At 42.5% G+C, this 27,928-nt stretch overlaps 1 protein-coding gene across 1 annotated transcript; it reads right to left on the minus strand.

Moving 5' to 3' along the window:
- Nucleotides 1-85: 85 nt before the first annotated feature.
- On the minus strand, nucleotides 86-27,164 carry LOC124997550. Its single transcript, XM_047571331.1, has 25 exons — nucleotides 26,865-27,164; nucleotides 17,134-17,331; nucleotides 14,784-17,013; nucleotides 13,848-14,036; nucleotides 12,889-13,009; nucleotides 12,628-12,721; nucleotides 12,183-12,269; nucleotides 11,402-11,518; nucleotides 11,224-11,322; nucleotides 10,888-11,039; nucleotides 10,493-10,631; nucleotides 9,114-9,236; nucleotides 8,832-9,029; nucleotides 7,555-8,252; nucleotides 6,721-7,167; nucleotides 5,693-5,942; nucleotides 5,520-5,609; nucleotides 4,963-5,274; nucleotides 4,708-4,878; nucleotides 4,423-4,600; nucleotides 4,219-4,335; nucleotides 3,467-3,751; nucleotides 2,431-2,654; nucleotides 2,245-2,302; nucleotides 86-1,703 (listed from the first exon to the last, which is right to left on the minus strand). The coding sequence occupies exons 1-24, from the start codon at nucleotides 26,865-26,867 to the stop codon at nucleotides 2,264-2,266; spliced, it is 6,561 nt and encodes a 2,186-aa protein (XP_047427287.1). The 5' UTR covers nucleotides 26,868-27,164; the 3' UTR covers nucleotides 86-1,703; nucleotides 2,245-2,263.
- Between the last annotated feature and the right edge of the window lie 764 nt (nucleotides 27,165-27,928).

Consider the following 27,928-nt stretch of genomic DNA (forward strand, 5'->3'; position numbering starts at 1 on the left):
GCTTTACACGGGTCAAAGGGATGAAGAACTAAAGCAAATTATGCATGAATGTAAAAATAAAACCAACAATCACATGTTTTTTTTCCATAAATTATTTATTGCATATATTACTGTATGATTCAACATGAATGAAGTGATAAATTACATTTTAGGATGCAAAAACAGGAACAATTCATTTAAACTTAAAGGCAAGAAAATAGGTCAGCATCATGACAATGTTTCGGTTTACTGTATGTTTTCTGGAAGAAGTTGGTGTTAGCATCCTGAAACTGCAAACTGACTGTGCATTTTATTCTGTTTGGTTCGCAGATAAATAAAAACAACAACTTCAAAATATGCTGAATGAAAAAAGACTGAGTAAAAAGGTGGAGTTTGCAACAGAGCACACGAAGCAAAGTTGTAAGTAAGCTTAAGACAATTATATTTTAAGTGTCTGCAGATGACCTAGTGAGGAATTATTGTGTCTCTGGAATAAGGAGCATCATCGTGGTTTGGTGCCACACTGTCATATTACTGCAAAAAAACAAGGAAGAAGCTGTAAATATGCTGTAGACACTACTTGAATTTGGTGCCACAGTTCATGTGATGAAGGAAATTATGCAACTGTGACATAAAGAAGACAAAAAAAAACAATAAATAAAATAAAAATTAAGAAACAAAGGGAGCAACAAACAAAGGGTTAAGAAAAACAAAAAAAATGTTGCGATGATTTGTATTTCGTGCACATACAATAAAATAAAATTACAAAAATCACGACACTTTTCATCAGTAACTTCCAAAACAAACAAACAAAAAAAGAAGTGATGGTCTCTTTCGTAAAGGTGAAGCTGGTGTGATGATCTGTATGGAACCATTAGTGGACCCTAAATAAGAGTAAGTGGTTTTTCCTGCAGACTTGTAGCCGTGTGTTATGATCATGTCGACAGACTAGGATCTCTCCTCTGCATTAAAGTGAAGTGGCCTGTCCCTTCAGATAAATCGCATAAAACGTCAATATTAGTAAAAAAAAAAACGACAAAAAACACAAAAAAAGAAGACGTATCAAACACTGGAGGCCCAAATAATTTTCCTTTTCTGTACAGTGTCCACACGTGTCTCCATTTATGGCCATCACCGTGAAGGCTTCCAGTCTTCAGCTCGTCCTGGGCTCGTGGCCAGCAGATAGCTCTTTGCTAGAACTGTATCCTGGGCCGCGTTCGTTTTCTGCTGTCAGTTTTGTAGCCAAAACAGTGTAGTTCAGTTCTGACAGCAGAGTGAAGAGATGCAGTTGCTTCATAAGATGCGCTTTTTGCCTGCCAGCAAATGAAAAGGAGCTTAAATGGCTGGAGTGGTCTAACCCAGAGGCCAACGCTGCTCCTGTGCGTGCGCAGCTATTGACGATAAAAAAAATTAAATATTCCCATATTTGATCCCTGCTTGTAAATAACTGTAATAACACGAAATATGTTACAAAACAAAGGAGAGACGACTCCACACGTGGTTCATTTACAGAATGACTGCCATTAAAACTAAAAACACAGGTGAAGGTGATTCCACTAGAAAAAAAGAAACTCATTGTAGACACAAAGACACAATCGTGTTGGTCAGTCGCGTGGTGGTTTAACCACATTCGATTGACTGAGCTGTGATTAGTCATGTTACTACGACTGAACGGCGTCCATCTGCAGGGAGACAGGAGCAGGACAGAGAAGCTTCATCGTAATCTGCACCAAGAGATAAATAACAAAATTATTATTGATGTTAATAGCAGTTATAACTACCATCGCTTTATTTGTAGCTTCATGGAGAAGGAATAAAACCAGAGGTGGACAATGCAACATTTTTAAACATGCAAAACTACAATAAAACCAAGAAAAAGGTAAATTAATAGACTATGAAAGCTTCAGAGCTCACGAAGGGAAAGGGTGGCTCTAATATTTTAGTCCCTTTAAAATCTGTGGCTTCCTTTGGAACGTGACTCCTAAAATATTTTAACACAATAAATGTGCAGTCACTCTTTTGTCTTCATAAAAACGGATAAAGGCAGTGTGGCTGTTCTAAATTCACAGTGTTATTCTGATCTGGCAACGATACATTTCTAAATATGTGAATTCTGATTTCCTTTAAGAATTATGAATAATGTCCCACATACTTACGCATCACTGCACAGACTCACATTTTATCATCATGGGAGAAAAATAAAGGGATAATCCTTTTATTATAATCTCACACCTTCATATGAATATAATAATATTGCATGCTCACCTTCTGCTGATTAGCCGGGTTAAACTTCAGTTGATTTCCCGATTATTATGTCATCGTTCTGCAAAACAAGAAGCCAAATACTATATTACATTCCAATAAAATAATGAAAAACAACACTTCAGCTCAAGTTCTTGCTTAATAATGCTGATTCCTCCCACTAGTAAACTGCTCACATTACATGTGTACCTGAGACTTAGCCAGATGTGGAGGTTTGGGGGCGACCCCTGGCTTCTTGCTGCTGACTGCAGGTGAGCTGTTTCTCCTCAGGCTGGGGGTCCGGCAGATTGGCGCCAAAGTCTGCGTTTCAAATGAGGAGTCGTCCACCACCTCTCCGCTAACGGCGGACAGGCGGCTGCGTTCAGAGCTGCTGAACAGATTCACACAGTCCCCGGATGACTCGGAGGTGTCCACTATAACAGAAACACAACATCAGTTTCATTATAGCATCACAAAAATGGATACTTGAAGGTAACATGATCGGGGTGGCATTGTGTCATTGAAGCCACAAGATGGCACCAGACTAGTTCAAATGTGCTACTGCTTGAGGGCGATCGTCACACACCAATCAGCCATAACATTAAAACCACCAACTTTTTTAACACTTTTTAAGACGTTTTTAAGACCATTATGGGTTAAATTTATGAAGTATGACAAATCAGAGACACATAATTACTTTCAAAATAACAAAATTTATTGTCATTCAACTATCCACTGGGGTGGGCTCCACTGACAGGAACAGACACATAATAAGCCGGGGCCAGAAGGGGTCATATTGCGAATAAAGTGATAATAATAATGGATGTTAGGATTTAAGGATTGAGTAAAATGTAGATTAGGACCCAACATGAAAAATATGTTCCTATCTCGGACTTTTTAATCCACTACATCCTAAACTGATCAAGTATCTGATCTACAGAGGCCCGTCCACTCAACCCATAGGACCCAAAGAGCCCAACTAACACCACCAAACACCACAGGACACCCTCAGAAGGTCTACATCGACCACAAACCTGTAACTGGAGCAATATGAATGGACCTTGTCCATCAGTGAACTCTTAATAATGAGACTCAATGCGTTGTATATTTGTTGGCAAATTATATCCAAGTCCGACTCCTCTGTTTAGAGAAGAAAGGGGTTTTCCAACTTTCCAATCTTCCAAAAACCAAAAAGTTCATAAATATTAAACATAAATATTGAATTAAAGCCTAAAAATAAACTCACGCAGTGGACGGTGGGTTTTCCACTGTTCCCAGTGTCGATGAGGATGATGCCGATGAAGATGGTGATCGTTGAGTTCATTGTCGGCCGCAGCCTCCAGGGAGGAGCAGGCGGCTGGATTGGAGTCGGCCCCCTGAGACTGGTTCCCAGGGTAGCCAGCAGGGGGCAGCGAGCCGCGGCCGGACGAGGAAGATGATTGGCTGAGGGTGGTGGAGGCGGTGCTGCCGGAGCCGATGGAGTGAGGTCGGGGATATTCTAAGCCCCTGTGTGAACAACACGCCACAGGGACTGACGACACACATGGATATGTCATCAACAAGAAAATAATTAATTTGTTAGCTACAGTTGTTTTGGTAAAAGTTATGCCAACATGTCAGTGTAAAAGAGGCCTCAGCTGGACTGAGACCAGATTTTATGGCAGTCAAACCAGTATACTACTTGTTGAGATATTCAATGTGGTTCAACTAACCACCCATCCGACCTCGCTATCCTAAAAGCCCAACCCAAGATACCAGAAAAGTTTCAAAAGATGGTCAAATACTAAGCAGGGTTTAAGTGACACTTTCAGGCTTTGGCATTTGGTTAAACTCGTGTTTGCAGATTGTTATAAAGCTGCATAAAACAAATATTAATTGACACAAATGATAGCACAAAGTGTGAAAAAACACCCAGGTTGACACACACTAATAGCTATAGACTTGATCACAGATGCATGAATTACGTGTGATTTTAATGTTGCGTGTGCAGCTCCTTACTTCTCCCGGGCAGGGTACAGCTGACGGCTCGGTCACAAATCGCGGCGTCGCTGGGCTGAATATCCATGAAAGGTTTGCGTCCCATTCCCATGAACACTCTCTCCTGCAGACGCAGCTCTGGATCATAATCGTAATGTGTTTTAAAACCTGTAGTGAACTTTATGAAGCTGGATATTAAGAAGGTTTTAAGAATTATTTCCCAACCTCGGCTGTGAGCAGCCTGATCCCACAGTATCCTCTCCAGGTCCGTGGTCCAGGCTTTCTTCACTTCCATGCTGGAAGCTCTCAGCGTGTAGGTGTCCTCGCTTTTCCTCCGGCGGAACCAGATCTCAAAGCACAGACCACCAGCTGGAGAGTTATGGGTCATCCCGATGTCGCTCGTCTGGGAGGGAGAAAATAAAAAGAGGGACGCACAAGAGGGAAATATTCAGACGATGGCAGGTGGCGGCTGTCAGTGATTTGGCTTGGGCTGTCTGACTGTGTGCAGACCTTGAAGGACTGCTTGTAGACGTAAACGTCATTTCCGACCGAAGTCCTCTTGGCCTTGCTGAAGAGAATCAGATCTTCAAACAGGAAGATGCGGCGCACACATTTCTTCTTCCTAAAGAAAACTGTGAATTCATCCTGGCGAATGAGCTGACCCTGTTCTTTCAGGTTCACCTTACAGAGCAAGAGAAAAGACACATTCAGCCACAGTGACTCAAATCACCCGATTTCATAATATCAGCAGATGCTGTATCTTACATCACAGTCCTGGATGGCGTCCATGGTGAGTAGATCGTTGCCGTGACGCATCTGAAACCGAACCAGGTCTGCAGCAGCCTGGATCTCAGCCCTCTCGCGCTCCCGCTCGCTGCTCGTCAGATCGGGCACGCACACGGACGAGCTCTCTCCACTGGACGTGTACAGCGGGTCCTGGGTCACCTCCTTTGGCCTGTACGAGCCGGCCAAGGCCAACATGTCCTGCAGGAGGAGGCTGTACTTGCTGATCCTCTGGATGGGCCTCAGCAGGTAGGACGAAAGGTCCATCATGTCCCCGAGCTCCTGCTGCTTCTTCTGTTGGGGTTGATACATATCGGGACAGTACAATATAAACTGTGGATATCTATAGATCTTAAGGAGAAAGGTGTCCAAGTAAGAAATTAGGACTGGTGCAAAAATAAGCGTACACTAATCCAATGTTTCGATGACGAGAAACCAGTTACATTTAATTTTAAACGTTCTACAGACTTTTGGAGAGTAATCACAAAACGATATGGATAAAACATGCGGTAAAATGGCTTAGACACATTTAAACTCACCTTGAAGATGTCATGGCGGCGGTGAAGGATCAGAGCATCCGACTGAGGTTTATTCTTACTGTACAACGCGTACAGGCCAAAACTCTCACTCTGTGCAAGTAGACGAGTCAAAGCTCAGTGAAAAGCGTTGAGATCGTTGAGAATTTAAACACTTTACTGCAGCATTTACTCACGTGTCTCAGGAAGCAGCGCGCGACCATGGCGGGCTCCCTCTGGCACGCCTCCAGCTCCGGCAGGAAATAGTGGCTGTGGAAGTCGTACAGCTTCTCCAGGTTGCCGAAGATGACGCCTCGCTTGCCCCTGAGGTCCTGGGGGATGTCTAGTCTGTCCATCAGGGGGAGGTAGTGGGTGAGGATGTAGCCCAGTGAGCGGACGTACTCCTTCTCTGTGAACACCAGCTCCTCCATCACACGCTGCAGCCTCCTGGAGACACACAGAGGCACATGGAGTGTAATGAGTTTTAAAATGCATTAAGATTATCGTATTTTTAAATGGCTATATCAAAATTTATAGACAGGCACTTATTCTAAGGTCTAATGTTGGCATGAAAGATTTTAATAGAGTATTGACATCCTTAAAATCACATTAATTAAACATATGTAAACTATTTGCCATGCATTTCATGGGTGAAATGACACTTATATTAACACATTTTTTGTAAGTACTTACGGCTGTAAGTCCAAAATAAAAAAATATTCAATGCATACAACTTACGTATACAACATATAGCTTTATTGTACGTAAAGTTATTGTCAATTTTCCATCATATTTCAGTGGACGGGATGTCGTTTTACAGTCTTCATGCATTGTGATGGGAAAGAAACCGGAATGGATGAATTATAAAAACAGGACACTGAGCACAGGTGAATAAAATGAATCCCATATTCCCGGATATGTCACAGTTCCTCATTTAAGATTGATTTCACTAATCATTAACTTTCCAATGGGATATCCAGTGTTAATGCCTTCATTAGGGGCCTGTTTGGTAATTCATCCATTATACAAAAATCAAAAAAACAATACCTGTAGCTCTTCATTGTCAGCTTAGAGACAGAAAAGAGTGCACGAGATCTCATTAAGACTCACATGATTAGTAAAATTAAAGCCATATTATTAAAAGTCACGTTGCACATAATAAGATCATTCAGATATTTCACCATCCGTAGGGCAAACCAGTGTCACGCACGATTGGTAAACTCACAGGGCATTGCTGGCACTCTCCTGTGGACTTGCCAAACAAAAGCTCCCCTCATATCTGCCAGTGGGCAGGCTGGAGTGTTTGCAGGGCACAGTCCCATTACCCCCCGCGGCCCCCTGCTCGCTCATGCAGGAGTCGTCCGAGCAAAAGCTCCCGTGACGGGAGATCTGAAACTTCTGAGCCTCCTGGAGGATCCGGCACGACGGCTGGCCGTGGTGGGAGCAGGACGACGTGGGCCGAGCCTGCTGCTCCGGGGGGGTGGACGGCCCGGGCGCTGCGGCCCCCGTGGCGCAGGAGTCCTGACTGACCGACCTCGCACCGAGACCTCGTCCCCACGGAAACCACTGGCAGCCGACGGTGTGGGCCTGCGACAGAGCGGCGGCATCCCTCTCGCTCCTCGCTCTGCTCGCCTGCCTCCTCCTCGTCTCTCTTTGGGTCCTCTTTGCAGACCTAAGATGACACAAAGGCAACAGTACTGTCAATATAACTTATTTAAAACTAATGCTGAATACCATAAGCCAGGGGTCTTCAACGTTTTTAAGGCCGAGGACCCCCAAATTGATTAAGAGATTAAGTAGGGACCCCCTACCTGCTATGATATAATTATTATTATCATCATTATTATCATTCAATATCAAGTTATTCAAATACACAGGTTCAGCATTTGTGGGGAACCTGACAGAGTTGCGATTGGCTCAGCAGGGATAGGGGCTACTGGGTACAGGAGGCTTAGATTGACAGGTCTTGGCTAGTGTGGAGCTCTGTTTGAAACAGTGCGCTGTTGAGGCAGCTCCCGTATCGATGAGTGAGTAAAGTGTTAATTGAAAGCTACGCTACCTGTTTAGTGATTCTTGAACGGCCTCTGACGCCTGACTCGTCCCAGCGTCACTGTGCTCCTCTGGCTTGATGATGATGTTGCAGCAGGCCACGGTTGTGGATATGGGGCTGTTGCTGCCCAGCATCGGCCTCCTCTTCTCTAAATCCACCGCTCCCGATACGATACCCTCCCACTGCGGGTGCCGGGGCCCGGGGGTCGATTGCACAACCAGATTCTGGCGGCCGGGCGACGAAGTCTGGACGTTGGTGCTCACCACATCCACGAAATGACCTTCACACCAGCTGCTAGGCTCCGGTTGGTGGCGGTAAACCTCGGCCACATCCTGCATCCTCTCCTGAAGCTGCTGCCGGGCTTCCTGACATCTCAGCCAGGCCACGTTCCACACTCGCATCCCCCGGGAGCCCCGCAGGGAACTGGCCTGAGCCTTCACCTCCTGGAATTTCTCCGGGTTGAAATCCTGGAACCTGTCTTCAAAAGTCCGGAGGATGGAGCCGTCAGCGCGTGAGGTGAGTGAACCACCAGAGGAGTCGTGTGCTGCGTGGATCTCAGCCCGACATAAGGATGTGGAGTCCAGGCTGGAGTCTTGTACTGACTGAGTTGGATTGACCTGTGAGGCACCTTCATGGCCTCGCGTTGTGCGGATTCCAGATTGACTCTGGTCCAGGTAGTAGATGCATTCACTGGCCAGAGCTGAAGCCTGTTAGGAACAGAGAGTTTAATTTAAAAGCAGAAATTAAAGAGCAGCAAAAGTGCGGCAACCTAAGACAAATATTAGTCATGCTGAAAACCACAATAAGATGTGAAAATTTATATTACATGCTTTTTTCACACTGAAAACCGTGTCTGTGGATGTGTAATGTGTACAACAAAAACATATGTTTCTCAGGATATATACTGGATAAACTGTAGGATTCCCATAAAGTTGGAATAATTTGGTTTTCAGACACATTTCTCTTCATTGTCACATTTATTTCATATGATAAAAATATTTCATCTCAACTTTATGGGCGACAGTGTATTTTTTTCCAGTGCTCCAGTTCCATTTATTTCCTTAAATAACATAAAAGTTAACTCTTCTAAATAAACATTTAAACTGCTATTTACTTTGTGATATACAATAGTTCATGCAGACATCTTTAGCATATTACTTGTAGAAGCTTAAAACTGAGGAAATAAATAAAAAAAAATATAAGTGGACAACAACAAATTAAACAAACCACAGGGTCACAGCACAAACTGAGTACTTGAATTTTTTTAATATCTATCTTGCACAAACCTGCTCACAAAAGTCACACACGTTGACCATGATCTGCAGCTCTCTGCCACATGCCTCCGCCCTGCACAGGAAGTCCTCCAGGCCCGACTTGAAGCTGCAGATCAGAGCCCCGAACGCCTCTGTCTCTGGGTAGGAGAACCCGCTCTGCTGGAGACGCTCTGCCTCCGACACTAATGACATGGCGTGGTGCCTTCGGTCCTAGAGGAGGAGGGCGAGGGATTCAGACCGTGGGCTAGACTGACCATCATAAACACTGACAGAATGACAACCACTTAGACTCACATTAGCTTCAATCAGGAAACCAGTGAAGCTGTTGAGGATCTGCTCCATTCTGTCTCCAGAGTCCTCGACTGATTCGGTCTCTAGCAACTGTCGTTCGCCCTCTTCATTGAACCACTGCTGGATCTGCACAGAGGAAACACACATTAATTAATATGGTGTTAGATGCAATCAGTGCATGCAGAATATTAAACGACATTTCATTACCTTGACTCACAGTGGAGTAGACACCTAATTTATCTAAATTGCACATATTAACAGAATATACAAATGCTGCTATGACTTAAAGAGAAGTTAAATGACTCATAGCACCGAGGTGTAATGATAAAAGAATAGAGTGACATAGTGATTATTGCACTGTCCACAGTGCAGTGAGGATCCCATGGAGGGTGGGGAGTGCATAGATGAGAGTTTATTTATTGTGTGTGAGTAATGTTAAGTAGCTTAAGGATAATGACAGGCATCTTTTGTTGAATTTCCTTTACACTCCTTTATGTATTTCCCCAATATAAATATAAAATCTCCTACTATGTAAAATAACTAGCAGGTGTCTGCACAGTGTGCATATTTACGACAGCCTTTTAGTCACTTTTGTTGTTGGCTGTGTGTTGTGTTTATTTCTTCTTGCTTGTGGAAAAAAAAGGCATTACCATTCAATATGGTGTTAAAAATGAGCATATGATGATATAAAATGATCCAGTGCCACTTGAACATAGTTTATTTCTACCATGTTTTCTTCCATTCTACTGTTATTTTGAGTGTAATTCATTTCCCAAAAGAGAGAAAACAACATAAATAAAGTTAAAGATGCATTTCCTGGATTTTGCTCTTATTGTTGTGACATTTTTGGTCCACGAGTGAAAATCTGATATTGTGACAGCCCTGTACCAGAATGTAAACTGTTTAAATTTTACCTATTTTAGGTCTAAGTATAAAAAAATTATATATTTTTTTTAACAAAAATGACTCAGCGCACTTTTACACAAGTCCTGAAAGAAGACAAGAGAATCTAATCAAACAAACAAAATAGAAATATCACACTTGTGCATTTGTTTATCTAAGAAAAAAAATCATTTGTCCATCATCTGTGAGTTGCAAAAGTATTTGAACCCTTGTTTTCAGTATCTGCTCCTGAAGCTCCATGTGCAGCAATAACAACAACTAAATGTTTCCAGTGACTCTTTGCTGAGTCATTTTCTACACACAAATGCAAGAAAAGTGTTAAAGTACAGGATCAAACGCAGGGCTCAAGTCTAACAAGAACACATGTAACAAACCAGCTGTCCCAGGTTGAAAATGCAGGAAGATAGAACAAACCCTTTATACATCATCAATTCTTCCTGAAATTACTGCATAGTTCAATCAGTCAGTATATAATGCACCTGTGTGAAGTGTCCCTCCATCTCTCTGATCTGCAGCAGGTACTCCAGGTGCTCCAGAGACATGTTGGACCTCTGCACGAGGACGTGGGCCTGCTCTTCTACGTGGTTGTACAGACTGGTCACAGAGTCGACAGCATCGCTGCACGGAGGAGAATAAAAGCTCAGACTTACGACTCGCAACTAGACTAAAAATAACTCTGTCAGGCCTCACTCCAAACTGGAATACTTGGTGCACCTCATCCAATTTCTCTTTCACACCTTCTGTACAAAGTCAAATGTGATGCTGTTTTGGCAGCCTGACTAAAGAATGCTATAAGTCATGTATAAGTAGTTAATCCTGTATATAGTATAATCAGACACCTACTTTAAATATACTGCTGCGTTTGTGTGTTTACCTGAGGTCCTCACAGTGGGGGTACTTGAGGTCGCTCTCCTTCCTCAGCCTGGCCAGGATGGCTCCGCCCTCCCTCTGCAGGCTAACCAATCGGCTGTCCTCCAGGACGTCTCTCATCAGAGTCCTCTGGTCCATCATGCACTGCTGCACACTCTGTTAGACAAACACGTTTTAAAAAACTCTTTTGTGTATATATATAATTCAGTAGTGCTCTAGCGTCTATTTTTTGACCGAGGTTATAAAAGCCTTTATAGGTACTATATTATGAATTAAGACAAAGTCGGCTTTCACGGTCTGAATAGTGGAGGAGAAACCAGTCAAAACAGCATTAAGGCACCTGTATGGTATCTGTCCTCTGGGGCTCCTCCAACATGCTGATGGCTCTCAGCAGGAGGCCGGAGGCCTCGTGAAGATCACAGACAAACGGGAAGAGTTTCTACAGACGAGAGGGTGAATCGTGAGCAGCGAAGAAACTTTCGCCGAGGAGCGAGACGAACGGAAACAGGAGACCTCACCTGATGCAGCTCCATCCAATCACAGCGGCTGTGAGAGCGTGATCCACCCAGACGGGAGCTCAGCTGACTCATCTCCGCCAGCTTCATCAAAGCCTTCATCGACGTTATCACGTCGGTCTGCCTCAAGGTGACGAGCGTTGAGTTAACGGAAGGATGAGTTTGACACACAGCCCTCAGTGTAATGTCAATAGTTACTTTAATTTAATTTTTTATGTAAAGCACTGCCATACACCAATCAGGCATAACATTATGACCACCTCCCTCATATTGTGTAGGTCTCCCTTATAATAGTTGTGACACATCAGAGAACAGACAAGGGCCTTCTGAGGGTGTTCTGTGGTTTCTGGCAACAGGATGTTGTTAGTGGGGGGGAGGAGGGGGCTCTATGGATGGTGCTTGATCTAGTCTAAGTGGGTACTACATGTCTAAATAACATCCACATGAATGAATGGCACGAATGAATACCAGGTCCAAACATTTCCCAGCAAGAACGCTGAGTTGTTACAAGATGGTTTATGTTATTTACTTATCCTGTCAGTAGTCATAATGTTGTGGCTGATTGGTGTACACCGGGATGCTACAATCGAGCGTTGATTCTGCTGATATTTGTTTAGTTGAACCTATGTATAATCTATTTGGTTAATGTTGCAGCTCATTAAATGCAAAAACGGGATGATGGTAAATGCAGAATTGAAAACAATTTTAATAGTTAGCACTGCAGCATAAGCAGCATAAGCCTCACACTGCTCGGATTAATTAATGTTCATATAAAAAAGCTGACCTGTATCCCAGGACACCTTTCTGGGCGGAGGCTGTTCTCTTTGTCCACCAGTAAAACCAAACTGTTCACTGCCTGAGGATACCGCTCCTGTAACCGTTGGCAACACTCCATAAATACTGCGCTATACACAATGCCATAATCATGCCATGAAAATAAACCATACACAATTCTATATATGAGATAATTAAATAATGAAATAAAGAAAATTGTATCAGAAGTATTTCACATACAATCCGTATTCTTATGCTTTGTGGCATTAAATACAAATAAATGAAGGAATATGTCTTATGTCACATTTAACCCTTTAATAAACCAGAGGACACTTGGAGACATGCTTCATGCTGATATTACTGTGAATTTAATGTTATTCAGAATTCATTTTCATTAACACACAAACTGCACTCAGCTCTTATGAACTGATTTTAGCTGATTTTATGTTTTTTACCTTAAGACTCATCAGAGCCTTATAGAGCTGTGGTTGAGGAATCACCTTCCGAGCATCAAAAATAAGTGTCATCCCAGCTTCTCTGATTTCTTTTCTGTATATATAAAAACAATAAATAAATATTACAATACTAAATATATTTAAAAGTATATATATGTATAAAGTAAAAATTAACATTCAAATAAGTGCACATTGGTGGTCACAATGAAAAGATAACCATGGAAATGATTATCTCATTTTGTTGCGTTGTGCCTTCGTTACCTGATTATGGAGTGGAAGTAGAGGAACATCTGGAAGAGCTCATGGCTTGTGATGGTTGGTCTCCATCCCTGGTCGTCTCCATACAGTTCTACTATTGCCCTGCCGGTCCTGTCTCTGCTGCCTGGAGGGGGACAGGACAAAGAAGAGGTTTAGAGAACATCTTATAAACCAGGTCAGTGGTGGCACTTAATGAAATGGACAACACTTAGCATGGAAGCTGTATTAATTGATATATGTCCACAAAATAAGTTCACACAGTATCGTACAGTTAGCCGAGGTATTAAATGATATATAAATGTCACACCGCTCTCAAGATTAAGAGGAGTGAGACTTGCATTTATTTTGTAATTTTAAGGAAGTAGAATTAATTTTTGACTGAATAAATTATATCTCTGTTTACAATTCATACTTTTAATAACTGTCCCCAAACTATAATGTCACTATGTAGAATGAAAATACTTGAATAATCTTCATTTAAACTATACATATTTAAAGATTAACCTTACAAACATTAACCTTAGAACATTTCAAAATGTTAATAAGCATGTAAACTTTTACTTTAATTGGTTTTCTATTCATCATTTGCTTCCATTCTTCATTTGTATGATTGAACAATAACTCGGTATATGTACACACAACAGCATATACCTTGTACATACCTTTTTCAAGGTATATGCTGTTGTGTGTATACAGTATATATGTTCTTTATGTGTAGGAATAGATAAGCTGAATTTGGATATGAAAACCAATTATCCTTTGGTTCTACATTTGCACTTTTAAATTATAGTTAAATTACTACTCTTCTTTTTTTATTTGTTAATTTCTTTTCCTCATGTTTATGACTTGATGTGGTCAAATTAAAAAATCCACTTTTATCCGTAATGTGACATACTTTGCATTTCAGTTTTGAAAAGCTTCCCAACGATGCACATGTATTACAACAGCTCAAGTCCCGTTACCTGCGAGAGACGCTAATTCCAGGTAGATGGGGTGGGCTTTGGGGTCTGGGGATCCCAGTGGGAGGTGGTCGGGTCGGGGGCGAGCAGAAGCATTCTGGGAAACCTTGTGTGTATCTGCCGCTGCACGCTGATCTGTCTGTGACTTCTTCTCAGTCTGATGGCAATTTCTACCGGTCATAGAAGCGCCATCTGCAAAAATTATTTTTCATTTATTATGACGGTGCTGACTGATTAAAATCTGACCATAAAGAAGTTAAAGACAACAAGAAAAAACAGGATCATGAGTAGGGCTGGGTGGTATACCAGTTCATACCAAATACGGGTATTTATTTCCATCATGGTATGAATTTTTAATACATGGACATACCGGTGTATTTGATTACACAGCGTTCAGAATGCTGCGCCGTGAGACAAAGTTTCAGACCGGACCATTTTCAAGTTGCAAATGTTCGAAAAATGAAGCAGCAGAAGGAGAGGATTTGTGTCAAAAATAGGTGCCGTGTCGCTTGTTTTTTTTGTTTTTTTTAGGGTGATCAGACAGTCCCCGATTTCTGGGAACAGTCCCCGTTTAGGATGACCTGTCTGCCGGCTAAAGCTGTCCCCGACCTGTCCCCAATTTTAGCTTTTTATGAATGACAAAAATGTTGCATGCAGACTACAATCATTACGGTAGCCGGTCACACTGCTGTTGACATTACAGACATAGCAAACAAATATGAATAAATATGTCAAAATAAATTAAACCGTAATTGTCAACTGTATTAATTCCTCCCTCAACCAGCAGAAAATGTTGTGAACGCATGATTATGTATTAAAAAACAATACCGTAATATACTGCGATACTGTCAGAATTTTGAAAAATACTGTGACATACTGTACATTTTTGGTCATACCGCCCAGCACTAATCATGGGACAAGAACGCCATATCTGTGTACCTGAAACAGCCAACTTCCTCCTGTTGGTTTTAGGTGAAACCAGTCCAAAGGCTGTGCTATTTTTACATTTAACCACGTGTAGCTGGGGAATCTCTGCACAGGAGTCAGTATTTTCTCTTCTCCTGACATTCTGACCCTCGACGATAACCAGCGCACACTTCTCTGAGGTGTCCACCACTGCTGTGGAGAGGGACGAGCACCTTCCGTCTGTCACACATTCTCGTCTGTTTTGTGGTGTTGAATGAGACTTCTGAGACGTCCCTTCGTAAGAGTTTCTTTGTTGGAGCCGTTCTCTGGGCTTGAGAGTCATGTGCATGCCGGAAATTTCACCTGAACTAAAGGGTAGGGTTGCAACCTGTTCATCTGACGGATTAGGACCATTTAAGCTTGACGGTGCTTTAGAAGTGTTCATCCTTGGCTCTGCTGCTGAATTTGTTCCATTGACATTATGCAAATGGGCATGAGATTTGGAAGACTGTGCATCCTGTGGCTCTCTAAACGGTGCAGTGGTCCTTTCATTCGTCCGCTCTAGTGGGCTAACAAATGGTGAAGCATTCGTCCCCCTGTAATCCATACAGGGGGCGGTGTTTGTATCTCCTGGTTTCCAATATGGAACAGTGTTCTTTTCTCCTGATTCCTCACAGATGAGTTCGCTGACAGAGGTACGAGCTTGGTTTTGGACCCTCGGATCGCACCACATGTCTTGAACACTACACCACGGATCCCCTGTTTCAGTGTCTGGTGGCCCCTGTGCTTCATCGCACTGAGTGAAATCGCCGTCCTCCTCCACCACAGCTAACATGTTCCCCCTCTCCTTCTCCGGTCCAAAGATGACAGGGTTTTGTATCGCAGCCTGATAGGAGTCCCTGTATCGACATCTCAGCTCTTGAGCTCTGGTGACCTTACCGCCCTGTCTCCTCTTCATGCACGGGGTGCATGGTTTCTCTGAGAATCGCACGGTGCGGATACACTGAGGGGCTTCCGGGCAGCTAGGGTGAGGGTGGTTTGGTTGGGAATGGTGGTGAGAGGGTGGATGAGTTTCTGCTGCAGCCACAGACCTAGAGTGGCTTTGCGTTGGTGGATTTGTAGGTAACCCCGTGTGCGCTTGTGCGTGATGTCTTTGTGCCGGCCTGTGTGGCTCCATTTGAGAGTGCGGCTGCATTTGTGCTTGTCTCTGTGGATATCTTTGCATTTGTGCTTCAACGTGTGAGCTTGGCTGGCTTTGCACTTCTGACTTCTGTTGGTCCTCTGCAAGTGACCGAGCTCTACCAAAAAGCATAGCGGCCTGAAGTACGTCAATATATTCCCCCTCTGCAACGACGCGTGGCCCACTCTTGCTCGTCTCTTGCAGCTTTGTATCTCTGAGTTTATCTTGCTGTTTATCCTCAGAAACAATCACGCCCTTAGCGTTAAGTTTGCATATATCATCACTTGCAGAGGTGCATGTATCTGAAGCAGTTTTTGCGTTGGGGTTTGTCCCAGTAAAGCGGCTGTCCCACGTGTTAGGGGACACCCAGCCGATAGGCTTCGCCTCTGCTTCCGTCTCCTTGACTTTGACTAGCCTGGACGAAGAGGCAACGCTAGTATCCACCAAGCAAAGTGATACAGCAATGCCGTGCTTGGCTTGACATATTCTGGTCTCCACAGAGAAGGCAGATGGACGTGAGGAAGATGACAAAACAGTAACTGGATACTGTTTTTGCGCAGATTCCTTTGAGTGAGAGAGAGGAAAGGATTTATTAGGTGAGGAATTCTGTGGAAAATCAGGTAGAGGCGGAGGAGAAGGAAGCTGAGGTGATAGAGGAGGATACGACGGAGGAGCTGAGGCCATGCTCCTCCCAGCACTCCCTTCCACGTCCACGAAATCAGGCACGGCCACCCGTTCCCATGGTAACCTCACCACGCCTCGCTCAGTGGCGAGCAGGCATCGGCTGAGAGGCGTCCCATGGCGTCCGCGGTTGAGCTCGTCCAGCCAGTCACAGCTGAATATACAAGGGTAGGACGTTTCAGGGATCGGGGTTTCCTCGACCGCTTCCGCTCTAAAGCCCTCCTCCTCCAAGAGGCTGCAGACCACGATGCGAGCGGACTGCTGACAGAACGGCACCACTTGGAGATAAAAGTCACCGGGGTGGAGCAGCAGTGGGTTGATGGGAGCTAGGTGGATGACAACTTGGTCACGTAAACACAGAGGCCAGCCCTCGCACAGGAAAAGTACATCCGAGTACTGGGCCTAAAGGGAACAAGGTCATGGATAATGTTAACTTTCAAGAGAAATTGATGTGCTCCATGTTAACAAATGTCCTGAATGTACATCCCAGCACACTGATGTGAGGACCAGACACTGACTTACGCATGCAGCCTGCTGCACGGTGTCTAGGATGTGCTTCGCCGGGACCAAAAAGTCCAGCAAGCACCGCAGGGCATCTCCCTGATAGCGACTGTCGATGATCTGGAAGAGCTGGCTGAGGAGAGTCGGGGCGGTGGCCTCGAAAGGCGGGTACAGCACTGACAGAAGGTTCTGGATCGAGCCCTCCAGAGAGTTAAGGTTCTGGAAACAAGAGAGAAAAGACGGGAAAAGCTTTGTTCATTAATTACAAGGTAAACCTGCAGAGTCCTGTCAGGGATACACAGATATCACTAAATGAATGAATGAATGAATGAATGAATGAATGCCAGCTGAGGACACTCGTTCAATCATATTCACAGAAAATGATGAAGCATGAACATTTACTCTTAATCTATGCTACTGTATGTCTGCAATTTATAAACGTGCAACGGTGTCAAATGGTGAAATCAAACAGGCGGAGAAGCCGTCTTCAAAATGTAGGTTTGTTTGACCCAAGTTGCAGATCTTTAATTTGCAGCGATATAAAACACAGATGCACAGATTTGCTCGGCAAATGGTGGCATTTCTGAAGCGTCAGATACATTTTTTGATAACCAACCGTGATGGAGCTGGGAGCATGCCCCTTCACAAAGGTGAAAAAGAAACGCATCCATTCACTGTGTGAAGTTAAGTAAATCTGATGGATACAGGAAGTTTATTTTTTGTTATTGTTGTGCTTTTGTCGTGGAAAATCCAGCCTCAGAACTTCAGCAGATGCCAATTAACTTGTTAGTCTGTACCAAGTAATTAGGGAAGAGAGAGGGGTTCGAGTGGGTGGAGTAGGTTTGGTTCAGTTTTGCGCATGTTATTTCTTGGTTAAGGCCAGGTGTATATATATATATACAGGGTGTAAGAGTGGTGTAGGATGCTGCTGAAATCTGCTGGTCCTCAAAAAGACTGTTTCTGTTATCGACCTGCTAAATGTCTGGTTTTTGTAACCTTGCGCAAAGACTCAAGTAAAAGATATCATAGCTCTGGAAAAATCCCTCCTTGTCTGATGCCGTTCATTCCTTTCACATGCCTTACACTTCAAAACCGTGAGTTCTCACGCTGATTGTAGGGTTTCACCACCAACAATTAACTTCCAACTATATGAACTATAACTTTATGCTACAGAAGTAAACAAAAACCATTCAGTTAAATCTCTGTAAAGTACAGCAACGCGGAACAATGGGAAACCTGGAGTCCGTCCCCGTTAAATCACACAGGCCTCGTCCTCAACCTCATGACCCGCTGACAGAAGACGTTCACAAACTCAAACACCCGTGAGCTCGTCACTGAGCACACTGGCAGCCCGCCTGACAACAAACATCCAAGTAAACACAGCGTGATGACTGGTCCCAAGGCTAGCAAGCCTCGCGGTTTACTGTTACACATTCCCTTTGACCTGAACTCGTGGCCTCCTACCCACTTTTAGGCCCTGCTTTATTTAGCCCAGCAAAGGCCACAGCAGGAGGCTTCGGTAGTTAACGTATATGTATGATATATGGATTCAGCGAGGGTGATGTGTGAAGGCCCACGCATAGCATGAAAAGTGCTACCTTTTCCCTGTAGATATGTGTGTGAGTGTCATACAGTGTGTAAGAACGACTATAAAGGTGTTAATTAGATAACTGCACAAGTGCTAGAAGTTTGTGATTGTTGGACTAAGATTGTTGGCTAAGATATCTTGACTCTTTGTTCACAGTTCCTGTATTTACTAAGCTAGGCTAAGCTAACCGGCTGCTGGATTGACATTTACATAAAGATTGGAGATTATTATTGGCTTATTCATCTAATTCTGTTTTTCCACAAATTCTGTTTTATAATTTCCCAAAAGGGCATATTTGTAAACCGCTGTTATTAATATATTAAATACACAAATCCAAAATTTGATATTAAGGCAAACGTGGTAGGTAAAAACACCATTTTCCACCCATTTATCAATTTTGAGATTATTTTGGTATTTTGCTTCATTAACACGTCTTCTATCAAACTAGTTTAAAAAAGTGGTCAAAATGAACATTTAGGTATTAATTTCACTACACTTTGTCTGTGTTGTGTCTCTAATTTACTTATAAATTAGCTAAAATTTCAGCTTTCTAAGCTAGCTCGTAGCTCTGTGAGCCTCGTCTCTACCCCGACATATGAGGTACTGTTGTGAAGCTCTTTTTCTCCTGCAGAAGTCTGTCGGGTCCAGTCGTGAAAGAAGAAAGGCCGATCGGGAGTTAAACTCAAACTCTCATTGGTTGCTGTCGATTTCTGACAACGTGATTGGTTCAAAGGCGTCACATGACCGGAGATTCTGCCTCTAGTCTGTGTTTATCTGTGAGGGACATTTAAAAATGCTGTGAAGTCTTCTCTAAGAAGAAAATTACAGCTCAAATTGGCAAGATAAAGAAACATGCAGGAGAGGAGACGGGAAGTCAGACTCATCTGAGTTCATCCGGCTGTAAATTGTCTTAAAACGTAAAAGACGATCAGCAATGAACTCATGAATTCATGGTTCACACTTAACGGTTAACCTGATATGTTGATATGATTATATAATATGTTTTGAAGGATTTGAGTAGATTTGGTTTTGGTACATTGTGGTTTCCAGTGAAAATATACGTGATTTTACAATGTAAAACTTTAAAGGCCCTTTCTCAAAATGAGTTTTTCTTTATAATCTGAGTCAGAAATCTCCACTTCAGTAGCACTAACACACACCAAAACTTTGAAGATGCATTCATAACTGCATTCTGCAGGTATTTACAGAGGAGATTTTTCACATATCATTCATTGAAATAAGAATTTTAAACCTCACTTCAGATTTCTGTTCTCGAAATGAATGCAAATTAGCGCCTATTTAAGTAGAACTCTCCTCCTTTACATATTTAAATATAAATTCACAGAAAAACAAACAAATATTGTATTTATGTAAGTAATTGTCTGGAGAAGTATCGTGGTGATATCTATTAGTGAAAACCTTTACCCTATTCACCTGTAGTGTCTCGGCTTAAGAGGTATTTTTGTAAGATTTCTGTGAGGTGTGAATAATGATTCCTCACGGCTCAAAGGTTCTGAGACATGATAAGACAGGGAGAGATAGAAACAAAGAAGGGTGTGTCAGGGTGATACGACATATCCGTCTCATCCGCTTCTATTTATCATGTAAAAATGCCAAACTCGATTCAAGAGTCCACAGCCCCCCAACCCCCACAACTCAGTGACTCAGAGCTTCTCGGCCCGTTCCTGCCACGCCCTGCTGGGATGAAACACAAGAATGGTCATCCTGATAACATGACGGGAAAACGGAGAAGGAGGGTAATTACTGAAGCAGCATCGGCGGAGGAAGATGGTTGCAGGGTCAGATGCACATTACGTAGTTCAGGCATATTCTGTTCACAGCTCATCAGTTTTAATTTAAATGTTTTTCTTTTTTTTAGGAGAATAAAAAAACTGCTTAATCAACTATTAGAAATGTCAGAGAAAGGATTTCTGTACGTTTGCTTAAAAAAAAAACAGAACATTACACTGCTTTTAAAGGGTTGTTTGTCTGTCTCTAGTATGTGGTTTATGAGTGGGCTGTACGGACTTGTCTGGCTGATGCTGCTGCAGATTCACACGGCTCTATATAAACACCCGGATCCTTCTCGCTCGGCCACTGAAATGAATGACGATGCTCGCATTACTGTGGATAAGATGTCCCAGCGCTGGAGCAGAGGACAGTTGGAATATCTCTGCCACGTATCATTATGACACAGAAATAGTCCTCGGACATTCCTGATATGAAGCCGATTCCTGCCCGGACATGAAAATATTTAGTCGTGAAAAATAAATAAATAAATAAATAAATTGAATGTTGATGTCAATTTGTTGCAGCATTTTTCTCTATTTGATATCATCTGCTAGACGGTAACAGGAAATATAGAGAGACATTTGAGCTTACTCAGAGGATTCTGTGACTCTCTGCTGCAGAATTATTTATTTGTATCAAAACAAAAAACATCCATTAAGTTCAAAGCTGGGACTTTGACAGAAATATAAAAATAAATGGGCAAAATGGTCACTATTCCAAAAATGGCAGCCGATTCATACTCACTTGCCAAAACATTAGGTACACCAGTGAAAATGAATGTACTCTAATGTAACAGTCGTGCACTAAATCTTCCTCCTTCATCATGTTCAAACAGAGTCAGAAAGGTGGTGATAAAACTGGATGATCATTGTGTTTCTGTCATTTAGTCTAGACCAGGGGTCTTCAATGTTTTTCAGGCCAAGGTGAGATTAAATAGGGACCCCTTACATATTATACATGTTCTATATAAAACTAGTGCTATTTAAAAATATACATTATTATTATCATTTTGCATTCCCTAGTAAGCTATTCAAATAATACACAGGTTCAAATATAACTTGTTTTTTTATTTCAATCGAAGTCTCGTGTTTAAAGTTAAAACTATTTTGTCATTTTTATATATAAAAAAATATTTTCGTAACAGTTTTAACTTTAAACATAGCTAAATACTAACGTACTAAAATATATTGGTTAATATGCATTTAAAGAAATTCAAATTTGTGGGGCAAAACTTACCCCCTGCAGTACCTCTGTAGACCCCTAGGGGGCACGGACCTTCTGACTAAAATGGGGTTGTCAAAATAATAGGAACACAATTATATAGTACTAGAAATCACAGCCTTCAAAATTGAAAACACAGATGTATAAACAACCCTCTGAAGTCATTTCTAATTAATTCTCAACACCAGAACCTTCATGAAGATAAGATTTAGTGCAGGAACGTAACAGAAGAATTAATTGGTTTTCACTAGTCTACCTAATGAAATGGAAAGAGTTTTTTGTCTCAACCTTTGATTACTGCTCGCTCAGTATGAGGCCACTGAAAATCCTCTTAAATATTCAGTTTCTGCAATATTATAACATTACAAACAAAAGGCCTGAGAAGTATGTGAAGAATAATAATCAGAGCTACTGTGATTTGGCCAGACTTCACAACGTCCCTACAGACGCTGATGCAGCCTCTAAATAAGCATGAAAGGAATCAATTTCCTGTGTTTACATCTGCGGTTTTAAATCTGCGCTGATGTACACAGATTCCCTACTGGATTACACAAACTGTTTAGAAACGGTGCCCACACAGAGAAGAGCTGCTGGGCAAATTCTTCTCGACTCTTTCATCCTAATTCATTATTACAGCTATGAAATCATGTGCTCCTTTTACATTTCAGACATAAAACACATATTTCTGGTCTGGGATGTGAACCACTTCTAAATGTTTACACTGCCGCAGATAGGATATAATATTTATGTAGGATAGAGGCCATCAGCCATAACATTATGACCACTGACAAGAGAAATAAATAACTTGTGACAATTCCATGTTCTACTGGGAAACTTTTGGACCTGGTATTCATTCATGGGGATGTTACTTAGACATGTAGCACCCACCTAGACCAGACCAAGCCCCCCCACCCCATAGCAGTGACACTCCTTGATGGCAGCAGGATGCAGCCTGACACAAACACACAGAAATGCTTTGGGAACAGCTCAAAAAACATGAAAAACATGACCACGTGACCACGTTCATTACTGTGCATTTCACATTCTACCATTTTAACCTTTACATGTCCACTCTACCAACACAATGTAGAAAGTACTGCGTTCTCAGGATCCAAAAAAGCTGGTTGAAACAAGGGCAGCTGGACTAGTGAAAGGCTGGGGTGGTGGGGTTTAGATTTTTACTTTGAATATCTGAGGGTGAAATACATTCACCAGGTTCTGTTATTAACCAGATACATGTAACTGGAGCAAGTTCCCCCGTGAAGTTTTTACAGTCAATTAATGTGAACATGGAGGGAGAGATGCTAAGAGTGTTTCAGTCCACCTCATTTGTTGAAAAAGGGCTTCCCAGTTTGACACAGATGTCTTCAGTTACTCCTCTTTCAACCCATCTGTCTACTCTGGCTAATGCGTGGACGTTTTTGTCCTCCAGAGTGTCCCTTATCCATCAGGTGTAGGTGGAAGGCTCTAACCTGGCCTGAAGAATTATCTCTCCTGTGTTGAGCCATGTATTTCCTCAGCAGAGGACAAAGCAGAGAAAGCAGGAAACGCTCCTTAGAGTGACTTTTGCCAACCAGGAATACCTTTAAATGATGGTGAATATTTTTAGATGTCGAGTCAGTGAGGAGTCAAGGTCGAAGAATACATGGAGGAAACATTTTGACTGAATGAAATGTGCATCGTAAGTTGTGACTGACTCCAAAATTCTGCTGGGGATCAGTGACGTGAGTATTAAGACTTGCAAGCTTTCCGCATTACTAGTCTCAGTTTTAGAAGACTCAAATATCAGATAATGACAGCTTTAATAATTTATCTGCGTCATGCAGAGACTGCTCCTCTCCAAACCACAACTGTATTAAAACTAATCTCTTCTACCACTTCACACTGAGCTACTGAGTGCTATAAATCCACAGTTACAGCAGATACAGCAGAGGGAGTTCAGTTAAAATACAACCGAACCCCCTCCATTAATCTATTGGACTGAAATTGATGCCATAATGCAAAAAAAAAAAAAAAAAAACAGGAAAAAAAACAGTGCAACATGAAAAATTTAACTAGCTTCAATGTAATGTCTCCAAAACAAACAGCATTTCATGATGAACTGTTTATGTGTTCAGTCTGTGCAACCGTTCATTTTAAAATGACACATTTCTGAATGACAACAGCTATTAGAAGCACGTGACCCGACCACGAAACATTTATAGAAAGTCTAACCATTTTGTAATCCTGAGTTAGATTCATGTAGTAAACAGATTATCTCAACTATTCCTTATAGCCTCATACCAGGCATGGTAGAGAGGCATGTGTTGTGATGAATAATCTCCTTGTGAAAAGAGTCGCAGAGAATTCTTTGGATTCTTTAACAGTGAACAAACAGCATGTCATTTCTTAAAGAACTTTTTCAAGTTGTTGAATACGGGTGGGAAAATATATCGATATATCAATATATAATTCTTGAAAAACTCATGTTTTAGGTGATTGTGCATGACTTCCACACCTCTACCATCACATTTTTATTGTGCAAAATATCGCAATATCATAATATCGCAATAACGCATCGTATCGTGACTCAGGTATCGTGATAGGTATCGTAAAGTCTTTGCTAGTACCCACCCTTAGATGTGAATAACTGAATTTAATTTATTTCGAGTCATCCTTATTTTGCTGTATTCTTCTTTCACTGTCGTAATAATTTTCATTTCATTTTTTTTTTTTTTGTCCGTGGCATTCCTGGATTGTTGCTGCTTTAGACAACAACTAAATTTTGGATTTGGTATGAAAATACACACCTTGTTTGGGCTGCACAAAAAGTACATCTGTTATCTTTTTTGAAGCATTGTTTCTCATCAATAATTCACTATTCCATTCTCTTTGCAGCTTGGGAATCTGCACCAGGAAAAGAGATCCCTCTGGGTTAAGGTAACAAAACCCATGTTTTTATCAGAACAGCTTCACTTTTTTTTTTTTTTTTGGGGGAGTGAATGGATGCACCTAATGGAGACAACGTCATACCTTTTAGGCTAAAAGCTGCACCTTTACACCTAAAAGGTACAAACAGAGAAAGTCACAAATGATTTTTTCCTCTTCGTCTGTTTCTTTTTTCGGAGGGTAGAGCGCATCTACCTCAGCACACCTCAAACCAGATTAAACCGAGGTCCGACGCAAACACAGCTTGAGACGAACTACTCTACACGGCCACCGAGGCGTAGAGGTGGCCAGACATTATATTTAGTAGCTTCACAGAGATCAGTAAATTGGAGCATGTGGCGGGCAAACACTAATCACGGTGGCCTGGATCAGGAGGGTGGTTTGAAGGTGGCAGCAAAGTAGCAGTCAGGAAGCGGCCGTGGCGTGTGTTTAAGTCGTTAAAATTATGAATGAGCGGAGACCTTAAGCGCGTCCTTACGCTCGCCGTGAGTGAGCTGGTGCGTGTGTGGCGCGCACGAGGCGTGTCATTACACCGCTGACACATTCATCTCATCTGTAATTAGCCCACAGCTGCGCTTAATGTAAGTCACACCAGCGTATTTCATAACAAACAACTAGAAACGATCACTTAGAGACGGGACAAACAGGTGAACACACAGACGAACCGCACTCAGTCAGTCCTCAAAGTGTTAAGAGACTCACTCATCAAACATTAAAACCCACTAAGGACTTGGTGTGATCATCTCTAAAAACATGCAGGGGCTTGTATTTAAGAAAGCATGACGCTCTGTTTCTTCGCCAGGGAAACCATCAGCATGCTCATAGAGTAAAAATGAACACTTTGCAGTTGTCCACACCCATCAGCGTTAAACGCTTTGAACAGCTGCCTCAGAGCCATATCAGCAGACTAAAAAACGTCAGGTCAGTTACTGAAGAAGTCAAGTTGTATCGTTAGAGATGTGTCTGTTTCACCCCTAAACGCAGATGAACATCCATTACGAGCGGGCTGTCCAGGTAAAAGGAGCAGCAGCAGCAGCAGCAGCAGCAATGATTTGTAGTCTCGCAAACTCAAGTTGTTGAACGAACTGTTGCGTGTTTTCCATTGAATCACCGGGAACGGGACAAGACGTCTTTCTGCTGGGAGAGAAAAGATGCTCTGTGTAACCTGGTCAACACAGGAACAAATACCCAAACATTGAGGTCACTCCCAAAACAGGAATAGTCGGGTTAATGGGCTTTGGCAAATATGCAGGAAAGAAGGCGGGAAAAATCACAAGGGAAGACACAGAAATGCACAGAAACTCCTGCCAAATCAAACCTACGGGATGGCTGGGCGGGCATTTCAAACTTCAGCTCCCTCAGCTGCCAAACAAAATCAACTTTATGCAGGAGCCGGGGCACACCCTCAGCTAGGTGCAACAACACACAAGAGACAACACTTTCACTCAGGAGGCACGGTACGCAGACTCACACACTGGAAAAATCGAACCCGAGAAAGCGTTTTTAACTCATATTTAAATCCATAACTCAGATATAAGCTCCCAGTTCTCGCATGACTCCAGGAAGGAGGCGGATACAGTGGCCGGTTTGTGAAATCTGCCCTAATGCTCGGTAACCTGAGACCTTCACCTTGAGTCAAAACACTCTGACAGAGCAGCAGCCAATACAAGTTATGGGATATATGCTGTACGTTGTACACGGTCATGCACGCTGCAACATAAAGAGCTACTTGTCAGGTCGTGATAAACAAATGACTCCGTGGTGGTGCCACTCGGGAAAAAGAGACAGCGTCGGCTGTCAGGTAAAGTGCATGTTACGATGAAAACACAGCCTGGGTATGTGTTGTGTGTGATATAAGATGTTTAGGGCTTCTAGGAATTACCTTTATGACTTTTTAATGTTATCAAAAATATTTTAAGTCACAAAAATTATAGGCATGCAGCAAAATCTGATGTTTCTGCAAGTAAATTATCATGAGAAATTATCTGAATTATCAAAATATCCATAAAAAAAATTATGTTATACATACTTTAAGTAAATCTCCGGTCTGTCATCTCACAGATTATAACAGGAAATAATATATTAAGAGTTGCGTGCTGGATGGGTTTCCTAATGCCTTAGAGCACGATAGCAACAGTTCATTCAACTCTATAACATTTTTTAATAACTGTGTATTTTAAAGTTTAAATACCACAAGTCTGACATCAGACTGCCATGACATTACCATCTTCCTTTCTGCTCGTTGTCCTTGCCTTTCATCACAGTGACGTTTTCTGAAATAATCCAAAGGGAGTGACAATCACGTATGAAGCTGCTCCTGCTCTGAGGCTGCCGGAGCAAAATGAAATCCATTCTGCCCCCGAAACTCGCACGCGGCTGAGTGACTGAGGGCGACCTCGAGCGAGGCAGCTGGATGAGCGTTCGTCTTCAGCCGGTCCACACAGAAGCCTCTCCCTCTCCCTCTCTCTGTCTCTGTCTCTGTCTCTGTGCACTTTCTCCTTTCTGAATCTGTTTGTCTGTCTCTGTCTGTGTTTGTTCTGTCCCTCTCGCAGCACCTCGAGTGCCGGGCGGGAGCTATGTTTGTCGGAGGCAATGAGGGAGGGAGCGTGACCAAACATGAGGAGAGGTGAGAGACAGAGAGGGAGGGAAGAAGGAAGAGAGAGAGAGACAGAGAGAGACAGATAGATTTAATCCTCGCACTAATTCCAAGTACATGTGCAAATTCTTTGATTTTTCTCTCTGGCATCTTGTCACACTACGCACACACACACACACACACACACACACACACACACACAGAGACTCAATATCAGAGTCTTAATTAACGTATAATGTCAACAAGGAACATGATCCTGTTGACATTATCATCACTTTTAACAGTGACATCATAGACCCTAGTGGGTCCATGGAGGTACTGCAGACCCACATTTTTTATTTTTTTATTTTTTATATGATATGATAAATTAAGGCAGAGGATGTTATCTTTCAGTCAACACTTCAGTCATTCCGCAATACGGGAGCTGTCTCAACAGCTCAGAGCACCACACTAGCCGAGACCTGTCAATCTAAGCCTCCTGTACACAGCAGGCTCCGCCCCTACACGATGACTCTGTCAGGTTCCCCGCAATGAGGCCAAAATGGATCGGCTTGTCACAAGAACGAAAAAGTCCACAAACACAGGAGCGATACCCTCCACCTGATAAAGCATTGGTGTTTGTCTGAAGTTTGGAGACAGTTTGCATTGAATTCCCCTATAGGAGGTCCTTACTTAATGTCTTCAACGGTTTG

This window comes from Mugil cephalus, chromosome 1, assembly GCF_022458985.1.
Source record: "Mugil cephalus isolate CIBA_MC_2020 chromosome 1, CIBA_Mcephalus_1.1, whole genome shotgun sequence".
NCBI lineage: Eukaryota > Metazoa > Chordata > Actinopteri > Mugiliformes > Mugilidae > Mugil > Mugil cephalus.

Coding starts and splice junctions, on each gene's coding strand:
- LOC124997550 (XM_047571331.1), bottom strand. Junction 5,275..5,519: donor GCCGCCATGACATCTTCAAG/GTGAGTTTAAAT, acceptor CAACCCCAACAG/AAGAAGCAGCAGGAGCTCGG. Junction 4,879..4,962: donor ACGCCATCCAGGACTGTGAT/GTAAGATACAGC, acceptor TTGCTCTGTAAG/GTGAACCTGAAAGAACAGGG.